The sequence below is a fragment of the Saimiri boliviensis genome, chromosome 4, assembly GCF_048565385.1.
Source record: "Saimiri boliviensis isolate mSaiBol1 chromosome 4, mSaiBol1.pri, whole genome shotgun sequence".
In the NCBI taxonomy this organism is placed as follows: domain Eukaryota; kingdom Metazoa; phylum Chordata; class Mammalia; order Primates; family Cebidae; genus Saimiri; species Saimiri boliviensis.
Window position 1 is genome coordinate 14,993,749 of NC_133452.1, and position 22,935 is coordinate 15,016,683.

The 22,935-nt window shown below is 43.3% G+C and overlaps 1 protein-coding gene across 7 annotated transcripts in view; it reads right to left on the bottom strand.

Annotated features, from left to right (window-relative positions):
* Positions 1–22,935, bottom strand: part of TIAM2 (TIAM Rac1 associated GEF 2) — a 268,861-nt gene that overhangs the window by 87,973 nt on the left and 157,953 nt on the right. For 6 of the 7 annotated variants that reach the window (XM_074397223.1, XM_074397222.1, XM_039465422.2 and 3 more), the window contains 2 exons: positions 9,082–9,267; positions 8,260–8,406 (listed from right to left, as the gene is read on the bottom strand). In XM_074397223.1, coding sequence (XP_074253324.1) covers positions 8,260–8,406; positions 9,082–9,267 — 333 coding nt within the window. Of the gene's footprint in view, positions 1–4,747; positions 4,820–8,259; positions 8,407–9,081; positions 9,268–22,935 lie in introns of all 7 variants that reach the window. The other variant, XM_074397228.1, reaches the window with a different exon arrangement.

The following is a 22,935-nucleotide window of genomic DNA, read 5'->3' on the forward strand; positions in this document are numbered from 1 at the left end:
CTTCCAGGTTACTCATTTCAAAGATGCTACTACGTTAAATGAATCTTTTTAACCACCCAGAATTCCATGGCTGGCTACCTCTGTGACTGCGGCTCCACACCTCCCCTGCCGCCCACTCTACTTCCTCCCCTCAAAGAAAAAACACTTATATTTCCAACTAGCCTCTTCAAGGCTTCCTGGTCCTGAGAATACAAATGAAGACAGAAAAAATACAGTGATAGAAAGCCAATCCGGGTCAAATCTCCGTCTTACTGGGGGCTAGAGCACCTCCGCACTTCTGTTCCTTCACCTTTAAAAGGGCTAAAAAGCACCAGCCTGGTGGGGTGGCTGGAAGACTAATGGGAGGAACCGCATTTGAAAGACATAAATTGTAAAGCTTTTGTCTGAAGTTGAGCCTGGATCGTGGCATTATACTGTACTGAGCTTAACTACTGTATTTCAGTAATGGCCACTGTAAAGAAATTGCCTGAGAATCACCCCATGTTCCAAAGCCCTGGGGCACAGTAGTGGCCACCTCTGCTCCGATCACCTTGCAGTCAGCTCCAACTGGCCATCATGACATGGGGACGTCACTGAACTGCAGCCACAGCCACTCAGACTGACTAGTTCAGGTCTGCAAATCACTTTAGCTCTGCTTGCAGGCCATTCCACAGAAGTACTTATTGTTATGACATCAATGGTCCTGAAACCACATGTCAAATTACTTATGCTCAGTATGCAGCATGGAGGAAAAATGGAAACTCCGTGTGTTCTCACAGCAGATGCTTTTGGATCAAATGGCTCGTAATTACTACTTGGATCACGGAAGGGAAGTGAGTAGCAAAATCACAATCTGGCTGTCACAAATGTGCCCACACCGCCACAGCGGCTGATAAAAGGAAAGTCTATTTGCAAGGGAGATGAGGAGGAAGCACAAAAGGACGTTGCACGCTCCCAGTTTTCTTAACAACAGTAAAATGTCATAGAAGAGAAAGTGTTTATTTCCTTCTTGGACTGATGCCCAAACATCAGTTGATATGAAAGGAAAAGAAAGATGTATCTAGCTAACTCGCTGTACGAGTGTATGGATATATATATATATATGCTATGTAGGGCTGCGTATTAATATTCTATCTAAACAGACTGCCATACTGCGGTAAAGAGTAAGCCATTTCATTCATATTTTCCATTTAAGAAACCAATATTAGGGGTTTTGTTTTGGTTTCGGGGTTTTTTGTTTGTTTGTTTTTAATTTGGAGCTCATGACTAACGTGACAATACTACATTCACTCACTGCCGTAGAAAACGGGGACACCCCAAGCCAGTTTTCCAGGAGAAAGGGCCAAGGTTCAGGGGCTGCCATAGTTTCTGCAATGAAGCTTCCTGGGCGGCCTCCATCCAAACCTTAGTGGGGAATTCGTTGTCACAATCTCCATGACAAACACCTCCCTTCAAAGGCCGTTTAAGACTCACTATTACTCATCCAGACATTCGCTATGAAAAGCTTTCATTTTTGGCTAGCCAAAGTGTCCCCTAAAAAATGCTCAAGTAAGACTGGCTTTATTCCAGCCTTAACAGACTCTGAATTAGGGTGACTCACTGTTGGACTGGTACATGATGCATCAATTAGAATGGAATATTTTTAAATGCACACAGCCCCGCCCTCACAACGGCCTTTCTGTGTTACACAAATGGGCGTAATATATTTGCTGTATAAAAATAGAAGGTTTGTGCAGGTTACAAGTGTTCTCCAAGAATGATTCGCAGATGAAAAGTAGCAAGATGAAATATTAACTATTTAGCCAGCTTAGGCAGAATTTTAAGCCCCAGAAACATTTAAAAAAACAAATTACACCCTTAGTTCTATCTGCCATTCAATCTGAATCTAGTTATCTGAGTACTACAACACAGAAATGATAGAGGCTGCATTAAAATTGTCCTATAAATGAAAGGCATTTCTTCAGTATCCCTACATCACAAGTAATGCTTAGCTAAAATAAATCAGAGTAACTGTTTATATACACATGCTTAAAAAACAAATGCAGTAATAATAGTAATAATAGTTCCTTCTCACTCCTTAGAGCATTGAGTTTCTTCTCACTCCTTAGAGCATTGAAGGGACTTGTTTATTTGAGCACACTAAACTAAATTCTCACTCTAAGTGGCTACATTAGCAAAATTTATTTTCAAAGTGCAACATAAATTCTGTTAACAGAAAGTGTACTGATGCTATAGTTTCATAACTTTCTTTTTTGGGAGACGGGGTCTTACTCTGTCACCCAGGTCGGAGTGTAGTGGTGCGATCCGGGCTCACTGCAACCTCTGCCTCCCAGGCTCGAGCGATCCCCCCACCTCAGCTTCCCAGGAACAAGCCAGAAGACTCGGCTAATTTTTTGTATTTTTGGAAGAGACAGTGTTTCATCATGTTGTCCAGGCTAGTCTCAAACGATCCACCTGCCTCGGACTCCCAAAGTGCTGGGATGAGCCAACATGCCAGGCCACTTAACTTTTAAAGTAAGAATTTTACATTGTTGGCCAGGCGTGGTGGCTCATGCCCGTAATCCCAGCACTTTGAGAGGCCAAGGTGGGTGATCATGAGGTCAGGAGTTCCAGACCAGCCTAGCCAACACAGTGAAACCCTGTCTCTACTAAAAATACAAAAATTAGCCAGGTAGGGTGGCATGCACCTGTAATCCCAGCTACTCAGGAGACTGAAGCAGGAGAATCGCTTGAACCTGGGAGGCAGAGGTTACGGTGAGCCAAGATCACGCCATTGCATTCCAGCCTGGATGATAGAGTAAGATTCTATCTCAAAAAAATAAAAAAATTAAAAAAATTTACATTGCTATATAATGCTGGAAGACATATGACCCTAAAATTATGGGCTTTTATTACAAATCAGTTATTCTCAGCCATTAAATGACTATATCTAACAGAAATAATCATCAAACTTATTAAGCAAGTATCATATCCTTAGCAGTGTGCTACAGATTGAGAATATATAGATAACCACATATAAACTATATAGATTACAAGCCTCCCTGGGAGCCATGTCATATGCACTTAACAGATGGCTAAATTAAGAGATGGTGAGAACAGAGTAAGAACCATGCAGATAATGGTGACATAAAAGCAAGAAAAATCAAGTTAACATTCCGGGAAGGCTGTGCAATTTAATCTGCATTTTGAAACAGGTTGAGCATGTCTAGAAAAACATAAAGGGATGGGGAAGGGAAATTATTTATTATGAAAAGTCTGCCATTTTGATGGTATGACAAATAAAAAGGAAGGTTTGAATTCAGCTTCCTTTTCCCTCCATGGTTGCTTAAACCCAGCAAAAGTAGTGCACGAAACAGGCGCAACTCCAGCGACAAAGCAGCCTGTAAAAGGCGCTCACGACATCACACGGCCTGCACTCCACTGACCCCTGATCCCTGGGGAAGGAGAGGGAAGGGAACCAGATTTTGAGCGCAGGATTTTCTAATCCATTCTGAGCTCATCCTTCAGGAAGCAGGACACCCCAGGCAGAGCAGAGCTGCCACCTGCGAGCAGTTTCGACAGTAGCAGCAGCACCCTGAGCAGCTTGGGATGACCACAGATGGAGAATATGTGTCTGTCTATGTTGTGTATTTTAGGATCACTAAAACATTTCTCACTCACTTCTCCCAAGACTTACAGTATTCAACACTCCAGCAGTCCTCAGTTTTTTACAAAATAAATTTCCAATTCAATGATTTATCCCCACTGATTTACTAAAGAAGACTGCCTACTTCTGCAAAGGTATATTAAGTTTGTCCAACTCTATTATAGTCAGTTTTTCACTATCAAACAGAGTTTTTTTTGGAGGGGCGAAACTGCAGGTAAAATTATTTGGTGGAGGAGAAATTACAGAAAAGATCAATGACATGAAACATAGCTTCACGGGGCTGGTGTGGGTTTGAAAACGGCACTAAGAAGAGGCAGAGGGCCGGGCGCGGTGGCTCAAGCCTGTAATCCCAGCACTTTGGGAGGCCGAGGCGGGTGGATCATGAGGTCGAGAGATCGAGACCATCCTGGTCAACATGGTGAAACCCCGTCTCTACTAAAGGTGCAAAAAATTAGCTGGGCATGGTGGCGTGTGCCTGTAATCCCAGCTACTTAGGAGGCTGAGGCAGGAGAATTGCCTGAGCCCAGGAGGCGGAGGTTGCGGTGAGCCGAGATCGTGCCATTGCACTCCAGCCTGGGTAACAAGAGCGAAACTCCGTCTCAAAAAAAAAAAAAAAAAAAGAAGAGGCAGAGGCACATCCGGGGTTTCGTACTCCGGGATTTCATTCAGCAGTCATTCTGAGGATTTGTTGGGTCAGAAGCAATTCTGGAGATGAGCAGACACTACTCAGCTCCACTTGACGGCACCTGGAGAGACACCGCATAGAATGTTCTATCTGTGTGAAGATCCCTGACAGCCCTGAGAGGAAAATGCAATTTTGTGTTCACTGAACTCTCAGATGAGGATAAGTACTGCTGAGGAATGGAGATGTATAAATGAAAGATGCTATTATGACTCTAGTCATGTCACTAATTTTAAAATGGAGTTATCATGAGGTTAGATACCTCCAAAATGCTTGGCATTCAAGACTATCTCTTTAGAGAATACCTACTGGGATCATTTTAATTCTAAATCTATTTTCAGCAAGTTCATGTAAAGATTCTGAACCAGCATCCCCCGCTTAACTAAGCATTTGTGTTATTCATGTGAAATGAGATGGTGGCCATCTACAGCAAAGTTTACCTCACTGGAGTTACTGGCGTTTCGAGGTAGCTGAGTTCCGGAAAATCCATGACTATCACCTGAATCAAACATCTGACAATGGCAGGTGAGAAAAGACTAATGAAAAGGCCCTGTAATGTTCATTTGCCAGCTATCCTTTTTCATTATTTAAAAACTAAAGTTCTATAACATTTTATAAGAGCTTCATATCACAATTTGTACTATCTACTATTCTAATACACTTCAAGTTTTAACTTCCCACATAGTTACATTTTACTTTTTTATGTCATATATTATTCAAGTTGGCCTGTAATCCCAGCACTTTGGGAGGCTGAGGTGGGTGGATCATCTGAGGTCAGCAGTTCAAGACCATCCTGGCCAAAGTGAAAACCCATCCCATTAAAAATACAAAAATTAGCTGGGCATGGTAGTGCCTGCCTGTGGTCCCAGCTACTCAGGAGGCTGAAGCAGGAGAATCGCTTGAACTCAAGAGGTGGAAGTTGCAGTGAGCCGAGATCGCGCCACTGCACTTCAGCCTGGGCGACGGATCGAGACTCTGTCTCAAAAAATAAAAATAAAAATAAAAATAAAAAATATTATTCAAGTCATCCTATGTCTTCTTGATGCTGCTGTTAACCAAAAAGTACACATTTCTGAAAGGTGTGAAACAGAACAACCAAAATCAAACTCATGTCTGCTTTTTTTAAAGTGCGCAGAATAAATCTTGGAATAAAATATAGCTAAATGTTACAAGTGGTTTGTTTGAGTAGAAGAACTAAAAACAATTGCCTTTTCCAAATTTCACCTTCTAAATTTTGTAGTGGCATAATTAACATTAAAAACAATATAAACATTTAGAAATACCTACTAAATCAACTTCATTCAGTTATATAAATACTGACACTGTAATTAGTTTCATATCTTTTTAAAACAAAAAATGTTCGACCAAATGCTTTTGTTTATTGAAAAATCTTATGTTGAGAACCAATTACTACGCATGCTGGGTGAAAACCATATTAGGCTCATACCTAATTAGCAGAATGTCTACAGCTAAGAAAAATAAGCAAGTTATTTATCAGGTTATTAGTTAATTCTACAGAACATAGTGTCTTCATTAAACTACCTTAAGGACATTAGTTAACCACCAAAGAAGTTCCGTTCACAGAGCATAAAGGTTATTATGGCTCAGGCTTGTACTCCCAACACATTGGGAGGTTGAGGTGGAAAGACTCCTTGAGGCCAGAAGTTTGAGACCAGCCTGGGTAACATAGGGAGATTCCCCTCCCCATTTCTATAAAAATAATTTTTAAAAAATAAAGAAAGCATAGGCCCACTATTAGCAAAGGGTTTGCAGCTGACTACAGTCAATAATGAGGAAATACATTTCCAAAAATCAACAAATAAGATTACTCTTTACAATTAAATTAAATTACAGGCTGGTCATGGTGGCTCACACCTGCAATCCCAATACATTGGGAGGTAGAGACAGGCAGACTACATGAGGCCAGGAATTCAAGACCAGCCTGGCCAACATGGTGAAACCCCGTCTGTACTAAAAATATAAAAATTAGCCAAGTGTGGCGGCTCAAGCCTGTAGTCCCAGCTACTCAGGAGGCTGAGACACGAAAATCACTTGGACCCAGGATGTGGAGGTTGCAGTGAGCCAAGACCATGCCACTGCACTCCAGCCTGGGTGACACAGTGAGACTCTGTCTCAAAAAGAAAAAAATTTTTTTCATTACAAGCAGAACACAATTTTAAAATCTGACATTATTTTTGTATATAAGTATACAAAAACGATGGCCACTTTGAAGTTTCCTGTGATTCTGCTGTCTGTTAATCAACCAACCCACTCCCACCACTCCAACTTTATCGTTTCAAGGTTTTAAACAAGTCAAAGGAACTGATACCAGCCTTTTTACTTACCTAATTCACAAAAGCATTATAAAGTAAATGGTCATATGCAAATTAGAAAACAAAGATCCAATAAAATGTGACTCTCTTTCCAATGATATTGAAAGCATACTCAGAAAAACAGCAACTCATTCAAAATAAAAGCAAAAACTTCTTCGGATTTAACTGCAAACATTTTCCCTATTCACCTGAATGATCAGGTCAACATATAACTCATCTTTTAAACAACTTTGAAACAGAATAATTGTAAAACATATCAGCAAGATGAAATCCATTATCATACACTCCCCATTATGAAATACAGGTGCATCATGAAATTCACATATTCAAAATGCTCTGAAAATAATTTACGATACTTGGGCCACATTTCACCAACATGGGCTTAGGCTATTTTTCCTTGATAAAAATGTCACAAGAGGCCGGGTACGTTGGCTCATGCCTGTAATCAGTACTCTGAGAGGCCCAGGCAGATGTATCACCTGAAGTCAGGAGTTCAAGACCAGCCTGGCCAACACAGTGAAACCCCGTCTCTACTGAAAATACAAAAATTAGCCAGGCATGGTGGCATGCAGCTGTAGTCCCAGCTACTGAGAAGGCTGAGGCAGAAGAATCGCTTGAACCTGGGAGATGGAGGTTGCAGTGAGCCAAGATCACGCTACTGCACTCCAGCCTGGGTGACAGAGCAAGACACTATTCCAAAGAAAGAAAAAAAAGAAAATGTTACAAGAGCCACCCTTCCCCAAGGGAAAATAAGCACAAGCAATTGTCCAGTGTTTGAAGACTGTGGACTTGGGCAGGAATTAGCCGCCAACTCTGCCCTTCGGTGCTGGTGAACAGGGTAAGGTAAATGATGTAATGTCAAGTGTCAGTCTTCTCATTTCTAAAATGGGGCGACAAAACTCCAAGGCCATGCTGTAAGAACTTAGTGACCAAAATCCATAGCACTATCAACAGAATGTAGCTGCTACTTCTCTGATTATTAATTTTCTGCATTTATTTTAATATAAAATCTATGAGTAAATAAATATTAGTACTGAGGGAAGGAAACGTGTGGATTATTTTCTGATTATTCTTATTTTTTCTGTTCTTAAGCACTGCACACAGTGTGACTACCTCTTCGGGAGTGCCAGGATAGATGTAGCAACCTGTGCAGTTTTGTCAGGCAAAAAAAAAAAAAAAAAGTCCATGCTCAGAACCGATTTCTTGATTTCTTTAAACCAACTTTTATTTTTACTTTTGAGACAGGGTCTTGCTCTGTCACTCAGGCTGGAGTGCAGTGGCACAATCATGGCTCACTGGCGCCTAGACCTCCTGGTAGCTGGGAGCAATCTTCCCAACTCAGCCTCGAGAGTAGCTGGGACTACAGGCGCATGCCACCACATCTGGCTATTTGTAGAGATGAAGTCTCACTATGTTGCCCAAGCTGGTCTTGAACTCCTGGACTCAGGTGATCCTCCCGCCTTGGCCTCCCAATGTGCTAGAATTACAGGCGTGAGCCACCCCACCTGGCCTGATTTCATTCTTAACGGAGAATGAAGATTGATTATTTATAGCAGGCTGAAAATCAGGGGGTTCAGGAATTTCACTCTAGTCTGCTGTTCCCATGCTGAAGAGCTCACCTGACTTACAGAAGGTCTCTTCTCCTTCCCTTTTCTGGCCAGTGTGTCCAGCCCTTTTAATGAAGAAAATATTCCCTTCTTGATTCTCCCTCGCTGGGACAGTGACAGTGTCCTCTTCCGGAGAGCAGAGTCACCTCTAGAACATACCTGACGTAAAACACAGCTTTAAAGATCTCAAGGCTTAGTATTTGAGTGGCAGAGACAATTAACAGTTGCCCTAAAGAAGTGAGCTCTGTTTGCTGTAAATGCATTCCAGCCATGGCCAAAAGCTCCTGCATGTCTGAAATACCAGGAAAGCATCCACTACGTAGACAGCTCTCATCTGGACAACACGAGTCACGACATTCAGGTCTCTCCACAGTGGGCAACAGTGTCAGCAAAACCACCCACAGACCCCCTGGCTGAGCCAGCGTAACACACAGAAGCCACCAAAATGGGAGCGACTGCAGAAAACCCAACAGGGCGCTCTGCAGGGCAGAGAAAACAATACTTAATCCACCCTTTTATCTCCATGCCATTGTTGCCACTTCTCCAGGATCCCACTTTCCCGATGGTATGGGGTGGCACAGACAGAAAGGCGTACAGATATGAACATGCGGTAACCATCCACTAGCTGCTGGACTCCAGAATGAGCAGGAGAGAAACTGAGGGCTCTACGTCTGGTCTTCTTCATCCCCAGGCCTGTGGCCTCTGGGTGACCTGGGCTCTAGGTGTCAGTTGTTGGGTCAAGTCCTACAAACGCTGATGGCAACCAGCTGAAGAAGGGGGAGCATCCGCAACCCTCCCCAAATGCTGCAGAAACAGGCTGCCTCAGGAACTTACCAGAGCATGGAAAGAGGAAACAGACAAGATGCCCAGCCTGCCGAGGGCCAACTTGGAGGAGCGGCTGGCGGCTGCAAGTAGACTCTTGGGGTTCGGTAACTCCCCGCCTTGTAGGCTGGCCAGATAGCAGCGCATCCTGAACAGATCCATGTGAAATTTCTCAAGATTCTGCTCCCATTGCTGGATCTTAAAGCAAAAACAGAGGTAATTTAAATAAAAATTAAAAGTTTTCATGGGTTGAGATGAAAATATGATCCCTTACACAAACTTGAAGGAAAAATTAGTTTCAGCTGGTCTGCATGGTTTAAATTAGCCCTTCCTTCTCACCCACCTCAATCCCTCCAGCTAAATGCATGGGGCCCTTTGGGAGGCAAGGCAGGCAGATCAATGAAGGTCAGGCATTCAAGACCAGCCTGGCCAACATGGTGAAGCCCTATCTCTACTAAAAAATAAATAAATAAATAAATACAAAAATTAGCCGGGCATGGTGGCAGACACCTGTAATCTTGGCTACTCTGGAGGCTGAGACAGGAGAATTGCTTGAACCTGGGAGGTGGAGACTGCAGTGAGCCAAGATCAAACCATTGAACTCCAGCCTGGGTGACCAAGCAACACTCCATCTCAAAAAAGAAAAAAAAAATGAATTGGGTCATCCAGTACTTTACGTCCTCAGGATAGCCAAAAAAAAAAAAAAAAAAAACAGAAAGCCGGTGATCCCAATACGGTGACACGCCAAAATGGAGAACGCCAGCACTCTAAACCATCCTGACTTAAAACAGGATGCAACCTGCAAGTCAGCTTTTCCACTTTGCTTCATTTCCCTTCACATTTACAGCCCCTGATCCTAAACTGGATTAACTGCACTGCACACAAACAGACGCCAGATAAACAAAGGCAGTGACTTTATGTTTCTGTTCATTCCCAGTAAATGACTCAAAACAATAAGAAGCAAATGGACTTCAGGGATAAAGACAAATAGAACTTTTACTTCGAATACTCCTAAGTATCTTGGAGAATAACCACCATCTGTGCATCTAAATAAAATTAAAGCATATACAGATGTTTACACCACAAAGTTCCCATGTGCTTCTTCAAAACGTAAGTCATGAGTTGGTAAAGAAATTCAGCCAAGGCTGGGCACAGTGGCTGACGCCTGTAATCCCAACACTTTGGGAGGCCGAGGCGGGTGAATCACGAGGTCAGGCGTTTGAGACCAGCCTGGCCAACATGGTGAAACCCCATCTCTACTAAAAATACAAAAATTAGTTGGGTGTGGTGGCAGGCACCTGCAATCCCAGCTACTTGGGAGGCTGAGGCAGGAGAATCACTTGAACCCAGGAAGCAGAGGTTGTAGTGAGCCGAGATCACGCCACTGCACTCCACCCGAGGTGGCAGTGCAAGACTCCATCTCAAAAAAGGGGAAAGAAAAAAAAATTATTAAATGCAGCCAAACTCTGGGAGCCATTTTCCTTTCTTCCAAGGATGTCAAAATGTATTATCTACAAGTATTATCTTCATGCAAAATAAATTATTAATAATAGGTGAAGAGGGGCCGTTGTGATTTGCCAAAACAGGGACTCAGCAGAACGAGAACAGAAAGCTGTGATTGAAAAGGTCCTGAGAGCAATCTCAACACTCAAGAGAACGTCTGTCAGTGAGCGCCGGTAGTAAAGGATTCAGTGTGAAGAATGACATCATTTCAGATGCAGCAGTTACATCTCTAGTTCTGCCATGTTGTTGAGCATCCAAAGGGATCCTCACCTTTCCCACTAAGCTTTCTATGTGGATCCTTCACTCTGGATAAATGATGCTTTGAAGGATTCCCAGCACTGCCCCCTCCAGTTTATCCCATGGAAAAGTACTCTAAATTCTGGGCATTCCCCAGACCTCCTCCAAGTTCTCTGTGTCTATTTCTTACAGTGGTCGCTACACAACTTTTCTGCATGGAAGAAAAACAGCCACAAGATCTGCACAAAGAATTTCTTGATCAGCATTTATCAGCAAAACAGTTGAGTTTCAAGGCGCATTGAAACAATGTCAACATCCGTAATGAATGGAACCTCACTTAAGATCCTGTACATCCATATTAGCAATGCGGTGGCCTACTGGTAACAGCCTTGAATGGACAGAATGATCTGTTGGCTTTTAAAAATGCAGATGCCCAGGTCCTATGCCTAAAGATTCTATCCATTAGGTCTGAGGCCTAGGAAGGTTTACATCTCATAAGCACCTCCTGGGATTCTAGTGCACGGCCTTACTAGCTGGGACTACAGGTGTAGGCCACCACACCTGGCTAATTTTTTTTTTTTTTTGTATTTTTAGTAGAGATGGGTTTTCACCATGTTGGTCAGGCTGGTCTTGAACTCCTGACTTCAAATGATTTGCCCACCTCAGCCTCCCAAAGGGCTGGGATTACAGGCGGGAGCCACCGTGCCTGGCCTTTTTTGGCTTTTTAATCCACCGTGGATGGCATGGGCATCTTTATCTTTTGGTATCCAATGACTCTTTCATTTTCTTTTCTGTTTTTTCTTTCTGGAGACAGTCTCACTCTGTCACCCAGGCTGGAGCGCAATGGTGTGATCTCAATTCACTGCAACTTTCACCTCTTGGGCTCAAGCAATCCTCCCACTCAAGTGAAAGTTTACTTTCCTAGTCTAGAACACCCCTGCTCTAGACTAACAAGACAGTTCGAATTGAAACTACAAGTGTCTTCCTGATCCTACCATATAAGAGAATTCTAGATTCCCGAATGAAGGATGGGTACAAACTGACACCTTACTTAAGGTTCAGTAAAAACTACACTCTCAGTCCTGTTTCCTAAACATCTTTTCTCCAGATGATTCTAGAAAATCCACAATTATAGATTGATTCCTTTGTCTTCTAAAAGGCATTTCTAGTCTGGATACTGCTTTAAAGTTTATTACACTCATTTATGCCTCAGTATAAAAGAGTTTATCAGAATTTTCTGAAGGTTGTATAGAGGGTGAAGATAGGAAAGGAAAGAAAATGAATGAGCTGGCTGGGCATGGTGGCTCGTGCCTGTAATCCCAGCACTTGGAGAGGCCAAGGCAAGAAGATTGCTTGAGCCCAGGTGTTTGAGACCAGACTGGGCAATATGGTGAAATCCTGTCTCTACAAAAAATACAGAAATTAGCCAGGCATGGTGGTGCATGTCTGTAGTCCCAGCTACTCGAGAGGCTGAGGTGGGAGGATCGCTTGAGCCCAAGAGGTGGAGGTTGCAGTGAACTGAGATCATGCCATTATTCTCCAGCCTGGGTGACAGAATGAGACCATCTCCAAAAAGTAAAAAGTAAAGAAAAAGAAAATGAATGAGTCATTGGATACCAGAAGGCAAAGGTGCCCATGCCATCCATGGTGGATTAAAAAGTCAAAAAAGGCCAGGCACAGTGGCTCATGCCTGTAATCCCAGCCCTCTGGGAGGCTGACGTGGGTGGATCATTTGAGGTCAGGAGTTGAAGACTAGCCTGACCAACATGGTGAAACCCCGTCTCTACTAAAAATACAAAACAAATTAGCCAGGTGTGGTGGCACATGCCTGTAATTTCAGCTACTCAGGAGGCAGAGGAGGAGAATCACTTGAACCCAGGAGGCTGAGGCTACAGTGAGCCGAGATCGCACCATCGCACTCTAGCCTGGGTGACAGAGTGAGACTCCATCTCATTAAAAACAAAAACAAAAACAAAAAAAAAACAAACAAACAAAAAAAAAAAACAGACAAAATAAAATAAAATACAGGTCTATGCCAATCACCATAGACTGGGGAAGAAGACAATCTCTTGTATTTGCACTGAATCCTGTAGTTTAAAAAGTATTTTTTAAAGTATTATTTAATGTATTTGTGTGGCTACACATCAAAGCAGCACTGAGAGGTAAAGACAGTTCTGTCCCAAAGGATACACAGGGAATCGTAAAGTTGTTTGTTTGTTTGTTGTTGCTGGTTTTTTTTTTTTTTTTTTTTTTTTTTTTTTTTTTTTTTGAGACAGAGTTTTGCTCTTGTTGCCCAGGCTGGAGTGCAATGGCCCGATCTCGGCTCACTGCAACCTCCGCCTTCTAGGTTTAAGCGGGGAATTGTAAAGTTTTATCAGAAACACTTTAATAATCTTCAGCACTCATAGACCTCTCCACATAAAGCTTGGGACAAAATACAGGTGAATTCACAGGAAGAACATGGACCCAGAGGCTTCCGTTTGTCAGAAAGGTGACAGGGCTGGGACACCCCAATAGCCCAAAGGAGACCTTATAAAAATCAAGATGTTTCTTGTCTTGATTATACCTTATTAAGTTTCAAGACAACCAGTATCTCTATAAACTGTATACTATAGAGTTTGTTTAAAATTTAATTTAGTAGAAAACACAAAGGAAAAGTAACCTTATGACTACTCTATTTCAAAATGTTCCTTACCCTTCTCATTCTTATTCTGACTGGAGCATCTTGTTTTTTGAGACAGGGTCTCACTGTGACACCCAGGCTGGGGGTACAGTGGCATGTCGTTGGCTCACTGTAACCTCTGCTTCCCAGGCTCAAGTGATCCTCCCAACTCAGCCTCTCAAGTAGCTGGGACCACAGGTGCATGCCACCGCTCCTGGGTAATTTTTGTATTTTTTAATAGAGACCAGGTTTTGCCACGTTGCTCAGGCTGGCCTCAAACTCCTAAGCTCAAAGGGATGCACCCGTGTGACGGTTAGTTTTATGTACTCACTTGATTGGGACATGGGGTGCCCAGCTATTTACTCAAACATTATTCTGGATGTGTCTGAGGATGTTTTGGGTGAGATTAACACTTAAATGGGTAGACTGAGTAATGTGGATTGCCCTCCCTAATGTGGGTGGGCTTCATCGGATCTGCTGACAGCCTGAAGGGAACAAAAAGCCTGACTCCCCCTCAAGGAATAGAGAACCCCTTCTCCCTGACAACCTTCAAACTGGGACATTGGCTTTTTTTTTTTTGGAATTTGGCTTTGGACTTGAATTGAAACATGGGCTCTTCCTGAATCTTGAGTCTGCCAGTCTTCAGCCTAGAACTATACGATCGGTTCTCTTCATTCTCACGCCTTAGACTCAGCCTGGAACTACACCATTGGCTCTCCCAGGTCTCCAGCTTACTGACTTGCCCTGTAGATCTTGGGACTTGCCCTTCTCCATAACTGCATGAGCCTATTTCTTATTATAAATCTCTCTTTCTTTCCCTACACAAACACATACGCACACCTCTTCCTGTATACACACATCCTATGGTTCCGTTTGGAGACCCCTGACTTACAAAGCCCTCATCCCTCCACCACCTTTACTCACATACCTATTCCCCGCTGAAAGATAATATTCATCTTATTGCTAAGGTCATGGTTCTTTATAGAAAGAACCAGTCACGGAGCTTAAATGAAGATTTGTGGTTGAATAAGAATCAATATGAAATATTTGACTTTTCTTTCCACAGACTCACCAACGTTGTGGAGAGGAACTTGAAAGAATATTCAAGTAAAAGTATGGTGAGGCCCCGGATTCAGATGCTCAGGTTTCATGGAGGGAAGGAAGAGGAGGGAGGACTGGACCCACAGGCTCACAAGAGACCGTATCGTATTTAGAAAGGCAATGAAATTGCCAAGGAGTTGATGTTACCGTATCTTCATTTCTTAGCAGTTGAGACTTACGTTCAGAAGAGAAGCGATTTGACCAGGGTCATTTGACCAGGGTCACGTAAAAAGCTCACCCTACCAGAGTAGCAGACCCAAAGCTGATTCTGATGTGAACAACATGTGGGGAACAGGGACATTGTCAAATAGCGACAATGGGGCCCCTGATTCCCAGGTTTTCTGACTCGTAAGGCAGATGCCCGTGCACTATCCCAACAGTGACCTCGGCAACTTTCACTTACATTTTCACCTGTCAACTTTATCTCTGCCCATATAGCCCCAGGTATTCTACAGAGGAGGAGGTCCATTATGTTTACTGCAGCTACATATAACACCTGTCACATATTTCTTTAACTCCTATTCTTAAAGTTATAATGATTCCAAGAATTAATTTTGTTGAACAGTTTGTTTATGGAAGTCGTGATGTCTGCCAAATTCAACCATTTCTAAGAGGAGTGCTCATTTATCTTCCTTGGATTTCAACCAAACACATTTCAGAGATAATGACAAAATGTAACGGCAAAACTTTAACTTGACTGGCATAAGGTTTAAGTAGAAATATTCCATCTCCATCTACATTCATATCTCTATCCATCCACATCCATATCTATTAGGCAAACTGCCCATTTGAAAAGACTCTTGCCCTTAGGGTAGTGGATCTCAACTTTGCATATTGGAATCACTTGGAAAACTTGAAAAGATACTGATATCTGTGTCCCATCCTCAGAAAGTTAGATTTAATTGGTCATGGGTATTGGTTCATGGGCACTGCAATTTTTAAAAGCTTTCCAAGTGATCCCAATAGCCAAAGAAATTGTAGAACTGAGCATTTTAAGAAGGCTTGAAGGAAAATGATAGCATGTTAGATATTATAAAGTTTCCATTGGAATAATGGTGTCTAAGCACTTATTACTGTATTCTTTGGATATGTTTTAAAATAAGATATTTTAGATTTTATGTTTTAAAATAGGAGATTTTAGATTTTAAAAGATCTTTTCAATTATCATAAATCCAATATTTAAATAAAATATAATTTAAAACTAAAAAAAAAAAAAAAAAAAGACTACCACACTCTCATTTATGGCCCTATTTCTATTGAACACTTTACGTTTCAATAACCTATCAGCCTTGACATTCAAAGTCAGCCCAAATTTAAAGTAATGTTAACTTGAAAGAAAAACATTAAATTAATTTATTAATTTATTTGTTTGTTTGAGATGGAATCTCACTCTGTGGCCCAGGTTGGAGTGTAGTGGCATGATCTTGGCTCACTGTAACCTTCGCCATTCACCTGCCTCAGCCTCCCAAATAGCTGGGACTACAGACACATGCCACAAGGTCCGGCTAATTTTTTGTATTTTTAGTAGAGACAGGGCTTCACCCTGTTGGTCAGGCTGGTATCAATCTCCTGACCTCGTGATCCTCCTGCCTCAGCCTCCCAAGGTGCTGGGATTACAGGTAGGAGCCACCCCTCCCAGCCAAGAAAAACATTGTATAACAATTCCTCAGAAGGTGGCACAAAGGAAAAGACAAAGACACATATTTTAAAGGGTAAAGGAAAAAATAAAAGACAGTCTTTTAGCTATAATTTAGTTGAGATTTGGTACAGTTGAATGATAATGATAATCATCACTAAAATAGTCATGTATTACCTGACCATATTTATCAAGGTGTTCCTGGAGATTTTTTTTCTAACATTATCAAAAACTAAAATGCCCAAAATCAGTCCCTTTTAATCCAAGATACCCCACCCTCTTTTTCTAAGTTTCTAGATGTTTTCTTATTTTTTTTTAATAGATAAACATCAAGATATGACATAAAAAGAAAAACAAAAAACACTTCCAGCCTAGTCAACACGGTGAAACCTCATCTCTATAAAAACTACAAAACTTAGCCAGGTGCAGCTGGCGCACACCTGTAGTCCCATCTATGCCGGAGGAAGAGGTGGGAGGATAGCTCGAGCTCAGGAGGTCGAGGCTGCGGTGAGCCTACACAGGGCCACTGCATGCTCCAGCCTGGGTGACAGAGTGAGATCCTGTCAAAAATAATAATAAATAACTTCCACATAGATTGAGCTTTTGTTTCTTTTAATGTCCATGCTCAAAGCATAAAAATGACAAGACTTTCTTTCATTGTAATGAAAGAAGTTACTAATAACCAGATTACAGGGGAACACTCTCGTTTTTAAACACTGGCACAAATTCAATGCAAAATGTTCCTGTTGATTGCTAACACAGCTCTATTATTTAATGAACTCTGAAAGGTTATGGTCTCCTGTAGTAAAGCGGGAGGGAGAGGGATGAAGTCTAATGCTAAAAATAACAAATGAATAAGTGATACATCTTTTAGAAAAGATGACAAGTACATTCCTGCCACACCCAGAGGTCCTAGAAAAATATTTTCTGCCATTTAGTCATTTAATAGCAGCATGTAGTCATTTGTCTATTACTAGGTTTGTCCTATAATTCGTGTTCCTTTTTTGGTGTAAGAAGCTGAAAAACTCCCATTCCATGCTTTCCAAATACTAAAACCTATCTTCATAGAAGAACCAGTCAGTGACACAGATTACACTAAAATTTACCAGTAGTTGGAACAACCGGCTAAAGTTGAGAGATTTGGTTTTACTATTTTTTCCTTTGAGATATAATTCCCATACCAAAAAGTTCACTCAGTTTTATAATCAATGTAATTCCCATCAAATCAACCTGAAAAATCCAAGTTATAAAAACAAGTAAATCAAGGATGCTATTCTTTTTTTATTTTGTTTTTTGAGACAGTCTAGCTCTGTTGCCCAGGCTGTAGTGCAGTGGCACAATCTCAGTTCACTGCAACCTCTGCCTCCTGGGTTCAAGCGATTCTCCTGCCTCAGCCTCCAGAGTAGCTGGGATTATAGGCATCCACCATCACACCCAGCTAATTTTTGTATTTTTAGTAGAGACGGAGTTTCATTGTGTTGGCCAGGCTGGTCTTGAATTCCTGACCTTGTGATCCGCCTGCCTTGGCCTCCCAAAGTGCTAGGATTATAAGCATGAGCCACCGCACCCAGCCAAGGATTCTATTCTATATGAAACAATTCATCACCTGGTTTAGTTAGCAAGCAAAGCATCATCTGATTTACCCAAGTCTTACGGAGCAGTAGAGCCCATGAATTAGGAGCACAGATTTGTGTCCAAATCCCAGCGCTGCCACTTACCAGCTGTGTGACATTAGCAAATGTACTTCTTGGAGCTCCAGTGATGCAATCAGTTAGTAAATGATACTTACACAGAAAGTGTACTTCTCATCCGGGCACAGTGGCTCACTCCTGTAATCCCAGCACTTTGGGAGGCCAAGGCAGGAGGATTGCATGAGCCCAGGAGTTCGAGACCAACCTGGACACATACTGAGAACTTGTCTCTATTTTTTTTAAATATTTTTTAATTCTAAAAAAGGAAAAAGAAGAGGAAGAGGAGGAAGAAGAAGGAAGAAGAGGAGAAGAAGAAAAGAAATGTACTTCTCCTAAGGATAAATTTAGTCATCCATCAAACAGGTGCTATATCTACATCTTTACCTTGTGGATTACTGTGAAACTACATATGATAGTGGCCTCAGGGAGGAGCCCTGAGAAAACAGGGAGGAGAGGTGTGAGAACAGGGGTGCTGCTACCCAGGGGTGAAGCAGGACGGCCTAGAACACTGGGGAGTGGGTGGGGACTGACTCAGAGAAGAACTCTATTCCAGCAGTAAGGAGGAAAGCATCCTCAGACAGATGAGACAGAGGTGCATCCACACATTCATGAACTCAAGCAAAGCACTGAGGGTTCAGAGACAGAAAAGTCACGGTTCCTCCAGGAGCGTGTATTTTATAGCAGGAGCAACTTTGCACAGGAAGAAATCATTACAAAGCCACAGAGGAGAGCAGTGGCATAGACATGGAGAACTGTGGGAGGAGAGGGGCTTCCTGATGGAGTGGGCAAGAGGGTGGTCAAGGTCGGCGCCTTGGAGGAAGTGACTCCTAAACGCTTATTATAGTCGAGACAGGTGAGCCAGGTGAAGAGGGTGGGAGGGGAGCAGGGCACACTTGTGCACAGCACACAAGTCTCTGTCTGGGGAAAAACCCAAAGTAAGGACCAGAATGCGGAGCTCAGGGTTGCAGAGGAGGTCTGGAGTGGCAGATAAAGGTCAAGGTGGGGAGGTTATCAGGGACTTTATCCGGTAATCACAGGATCACATGTGCTTTTTATTTTATGTTCATTTTATTATATTTTTTGAGACATACTACTCTGCTGTCCAGGCTCTAGTGTAGTGGTGTGATCTCAGCTCAAGGCAACCTCCGCTCCCTAAGTTCAAGCAATTCTCCTGCCTCAGCCTCCCAAGTGGGATTACAGGCACGTGCTATGATACCTGGCTAATTCTTTTTGCATTTTTAGTAGAGATGGGGTTTCACCAGGTTGGCCTGGCTGGTCTCGAACTCCTAACCTCAAGTGATCTGCCCACCTCGGCCTCCCAAAGTGCCGGGATTATAGGTTTGAGACACCACGTCCGACCCAGATATGTTTTTCAGATGCAATCCAGTCTGGCTGTTACATGGAAGGTGCATCGGGCGAACGCAAACTGGAGGCTTCTGCAGTGGTACCAGGACGAGAGCGTGACAGACAGTCCTACTTCCTCTGTCTACCTCTGGCCACCTGCCTAAGACCACACTGCCCTTGCTCCCGCTGTGCCTTGGTCTGGAAGAGCCCTCTCCCTTCCCCTTTTGGCTAACTCCTCATTTTTCAAGAAGCAATTTGGCATTCCTCCTCCAGGGTCTTCCATGACTGCACACGAGGCTTCTTTGCCTGTTTCCATCTTCCACAGCACTGGAATGCCATGTGCACGGAATCACTGTATTATGTCAAAACTGCGTGCTCAACTGTCTGTCACCTGCTAGACTGACAGCGCCCTGAGGGCAGAGATAGTGACTTCTTTGAATTTCCAATCTGTGCACACTTGCCTGACCCAGCCTATGCACTGAACTGAACAAACGCTCATTGAACTAAACCAAATGTTCTTATTCTCCTGCCAAAATCACTTCCAGCTGGGCACGTTGGTTCACGCCTGTAATCCCAGCACTTTGGGAGGCTCAGGTGGGAGGATTCTTTGAGGTCAGGAGTTCAAGACCGGCCTGGCCAACATGGTGAAACCCTATCTCTACCAAGATACAAAAATTAGCCAGGCGTGGTGGCACATCTGTAATTGCAGCTGCCCAGGAGGCTGAGGCAGGAGAATCGCTTGAACCCAGGGGAAGGAGGGAAGGAGGTTGCAGTGAGACAAGATCGTGCCACTGCACTCCAGCCCGGGCAACACAGCAAGACTCTGAAAAAAAAAAAAAAAAAAAAAAGATGAAACAACACTTTCACTTTCATCATCTCCCTATTGCCTGCAGAATACAGTTCACATCTTCACCCAACAATCTGGCTTTATCTCCCTCAAACGCCCTTACAAATACACTGCTCTCCAACGGTTTGTTCTTCAAACTGCTTCCCTCTCCACTCATCCCCAAATACACCATAGTACCCTCATATTTTCTCAGAGCTTTGTTCTCATTGTTCTGCTCAGCAGTTTCCAATTGTCTAAATGCAGTCCAACCTCTTTATAATTCTAAAACTGTATTTAGATAAATATTTAAACTGAGGCCCACGTTTTGCAAAATCCAGAGCAGTCCCAACCCCACCAGCAAGCCCTCCCTCTTTCCCCGCCGAACCCCGGGTAGTCCAACCACCTCCCCGTCTCCAGCCTAATTAACCACGGGAAGCGGGCCTGGCTCCCCTGGGAATCACACATCATGAGGCAGGATGGGGGATGCCATCTGGGAGAATGCCAAGGCTGCCTAAGGGTGATGAGGTTTTGTCCCTGTTTACTTGTTTGAAATAATAAGCGGAAAGGAAAATAAAGTACTAACCCGACTTAATTTACAACTCTCCCTCCCTGGGAACTTCAAAGGCCATCTGATGTGTGGATGGCGGCATGATCTGGTCCACATTGGACACGCTCAAATGAAAGTTGCATCATCCTCCCCAGAAACACCCAGGGACCCAGGACACCCCAGAGCTTGTGACCACTGACAGTACGCAGCTCAGCCGGTTCGTTACAACTGTGATACTGCCTTTTTATTTCAAAAAGGAACTTCTCCACCCACGTACTTCAAAGAAAACCTGTTTCAGAGAATTTCTTTTGCGTGATGTAATCTAGATTGTACATTCTATTTTTAGGCTAGAAATGACTCCCTCTGAGGTTCTCAGATAAACCCGCTGGGGAGGAAGCTACATAAATAAATGTGTATTTGTTGAGGTTTGAAAATGCGAAGTAGGTAAAGCACTGCTCTCTTTCAGACATTTTTAAAAGGGAGTTTAGAGAAAACTGAACGCTCAGGGAATATTTTGGAGACCCTGTCCCGATTGGTCTTGATGTGTAAATACCTTTGCCTCTGCAGCTTCATCTAACAGTTTTTTTGTCCAATATCTTATAAAAGCAATTCTAAGCAAGCACTTGTTCCCACTTAATGTTTCCCAGTCTTTGTGTGTGCAGGTAAAGAGTAAACAGCTCTTGGCCAGGCGTGGTAGTTTCACGCCTGTAATCACACCACTTTGGGAGGTGGAGGCAGGCAGATCACCTGAGGTCAGGAGTTCAAGACTAGCCTGGACAACATGGTGAAACCCCATCTCTACTAAAAATACAAAAATCAGCTAGGTGTGGTAGAAGACGCCTGTAATCCCAGCTACTCAGGAGGCTGAGGCAAGAGAATTGCTTAAACCTGGGAGGCGAAGGTTGCAGTGAGCCGAGATGGTGCCACTGCACTCCAGCCTGGGCGACAGAGCAAAACTCTGTCCACAAAAAAAAAAAAAAAAAAAAAAAAAGTAAACAGCTTTCTTTACAATCTGCTAACAAAGGACGCAAGGACAACGGGCGCAGGAAACATCACTCAGGCTACACGCTGCACAGCCCTTCAGGAACACGTGGCCAAATCATAATCTCAAAGGGTGAGTGCAATATGGTGAGGAGAATATTTTCAGGTAGAATTTTTTTTTTTCTTTTTCAGAAAAAGGATCTTGCTATGTTGCCTAGGCTGGTCTTGAGGCTCTGGCCTCAAGTGACCGTCCAGCCTTGGCCTCCCAAAGTGCTGGGATTACAGTGGTGGGTCACTGTGCCCAGCCAAGAACTTCTAAGATCAGTCTCAATTGTCTGTTACCAGAAACTCACAAGAACAACATGAGAAGGGAATGCGTGTGTGGCGGGGGCTGGGAGAAGGGGACACGGGGAAGATGCAGGAAGGGGTTTTAGAGCCAGGGCTACGGGGAGAGGAGAACCAAAAATGAAAACTTAGTAGTATTAGGATGGTGTGCTTAAAATAACTAAAGTGATTATTCTGTCAAAGGACGGATAATGGGCCACAGTGATCATTCCTCTCATTCTTCAAAACAGCTTCTCTTCAGACCACTCAATCATCCAGACCCCTGGATTTATGTACGGGTTTATGTTAAAGTAACCTCCCGTCTTAATCAGAGAATAGCGTGAACTATGATGTCATCAGTTAAACATTTACAAACTACGGACAGGGGAATATAATGTTTGCTTAGCCTCCTTGTGGCCACAAAGAAACACACCCCCTCAACTGCCACCTCCACACACACGACAGGCTATGAGCCTCTCAGTGCTGCCAAATGTCTCCTTTCTCTGCTGAGACCTGAACACCCGACCCTAAGCAGAGACCTGAAAACTCCAAGCTGGGCATCCCTTTGACAGGACTGAAATATGGCTCCAACGTTAGACTTAACCCATGTATGCCTGAGGTTGCAATTTTTTTCATTTTTAAAATCAGACCTTGGGCCAGGCATGGTGGCTCATGCCTGTAAACGCCAGCACTTTGGGAGGCCGAGGCAGGTGGATCACCTGAGGTCAGGAGTTCAAGACCAGCGTGGCCAACATGGTGAAACCCTGTCTCTACTAAAAATACAAAAATTAGCTGGATGCAGTGGTATGTGCCTGTAATCCCAGCTACTCAGGAGGCTGAGGCAGGAGAATCACTTGAACTAGGGAGGTGGAGGTTGCAGTGAGCTGAGATCACGCCACTACACTCCAGCCTAGGCAACAAGAATGAAACTCCATCTTGGCCGGGCGCAGTGGCTCACGCCTGTAATCCCAGCACTTTGGGAGGCTGAGGCGGGTGGATCACGAGGTCGAGAGA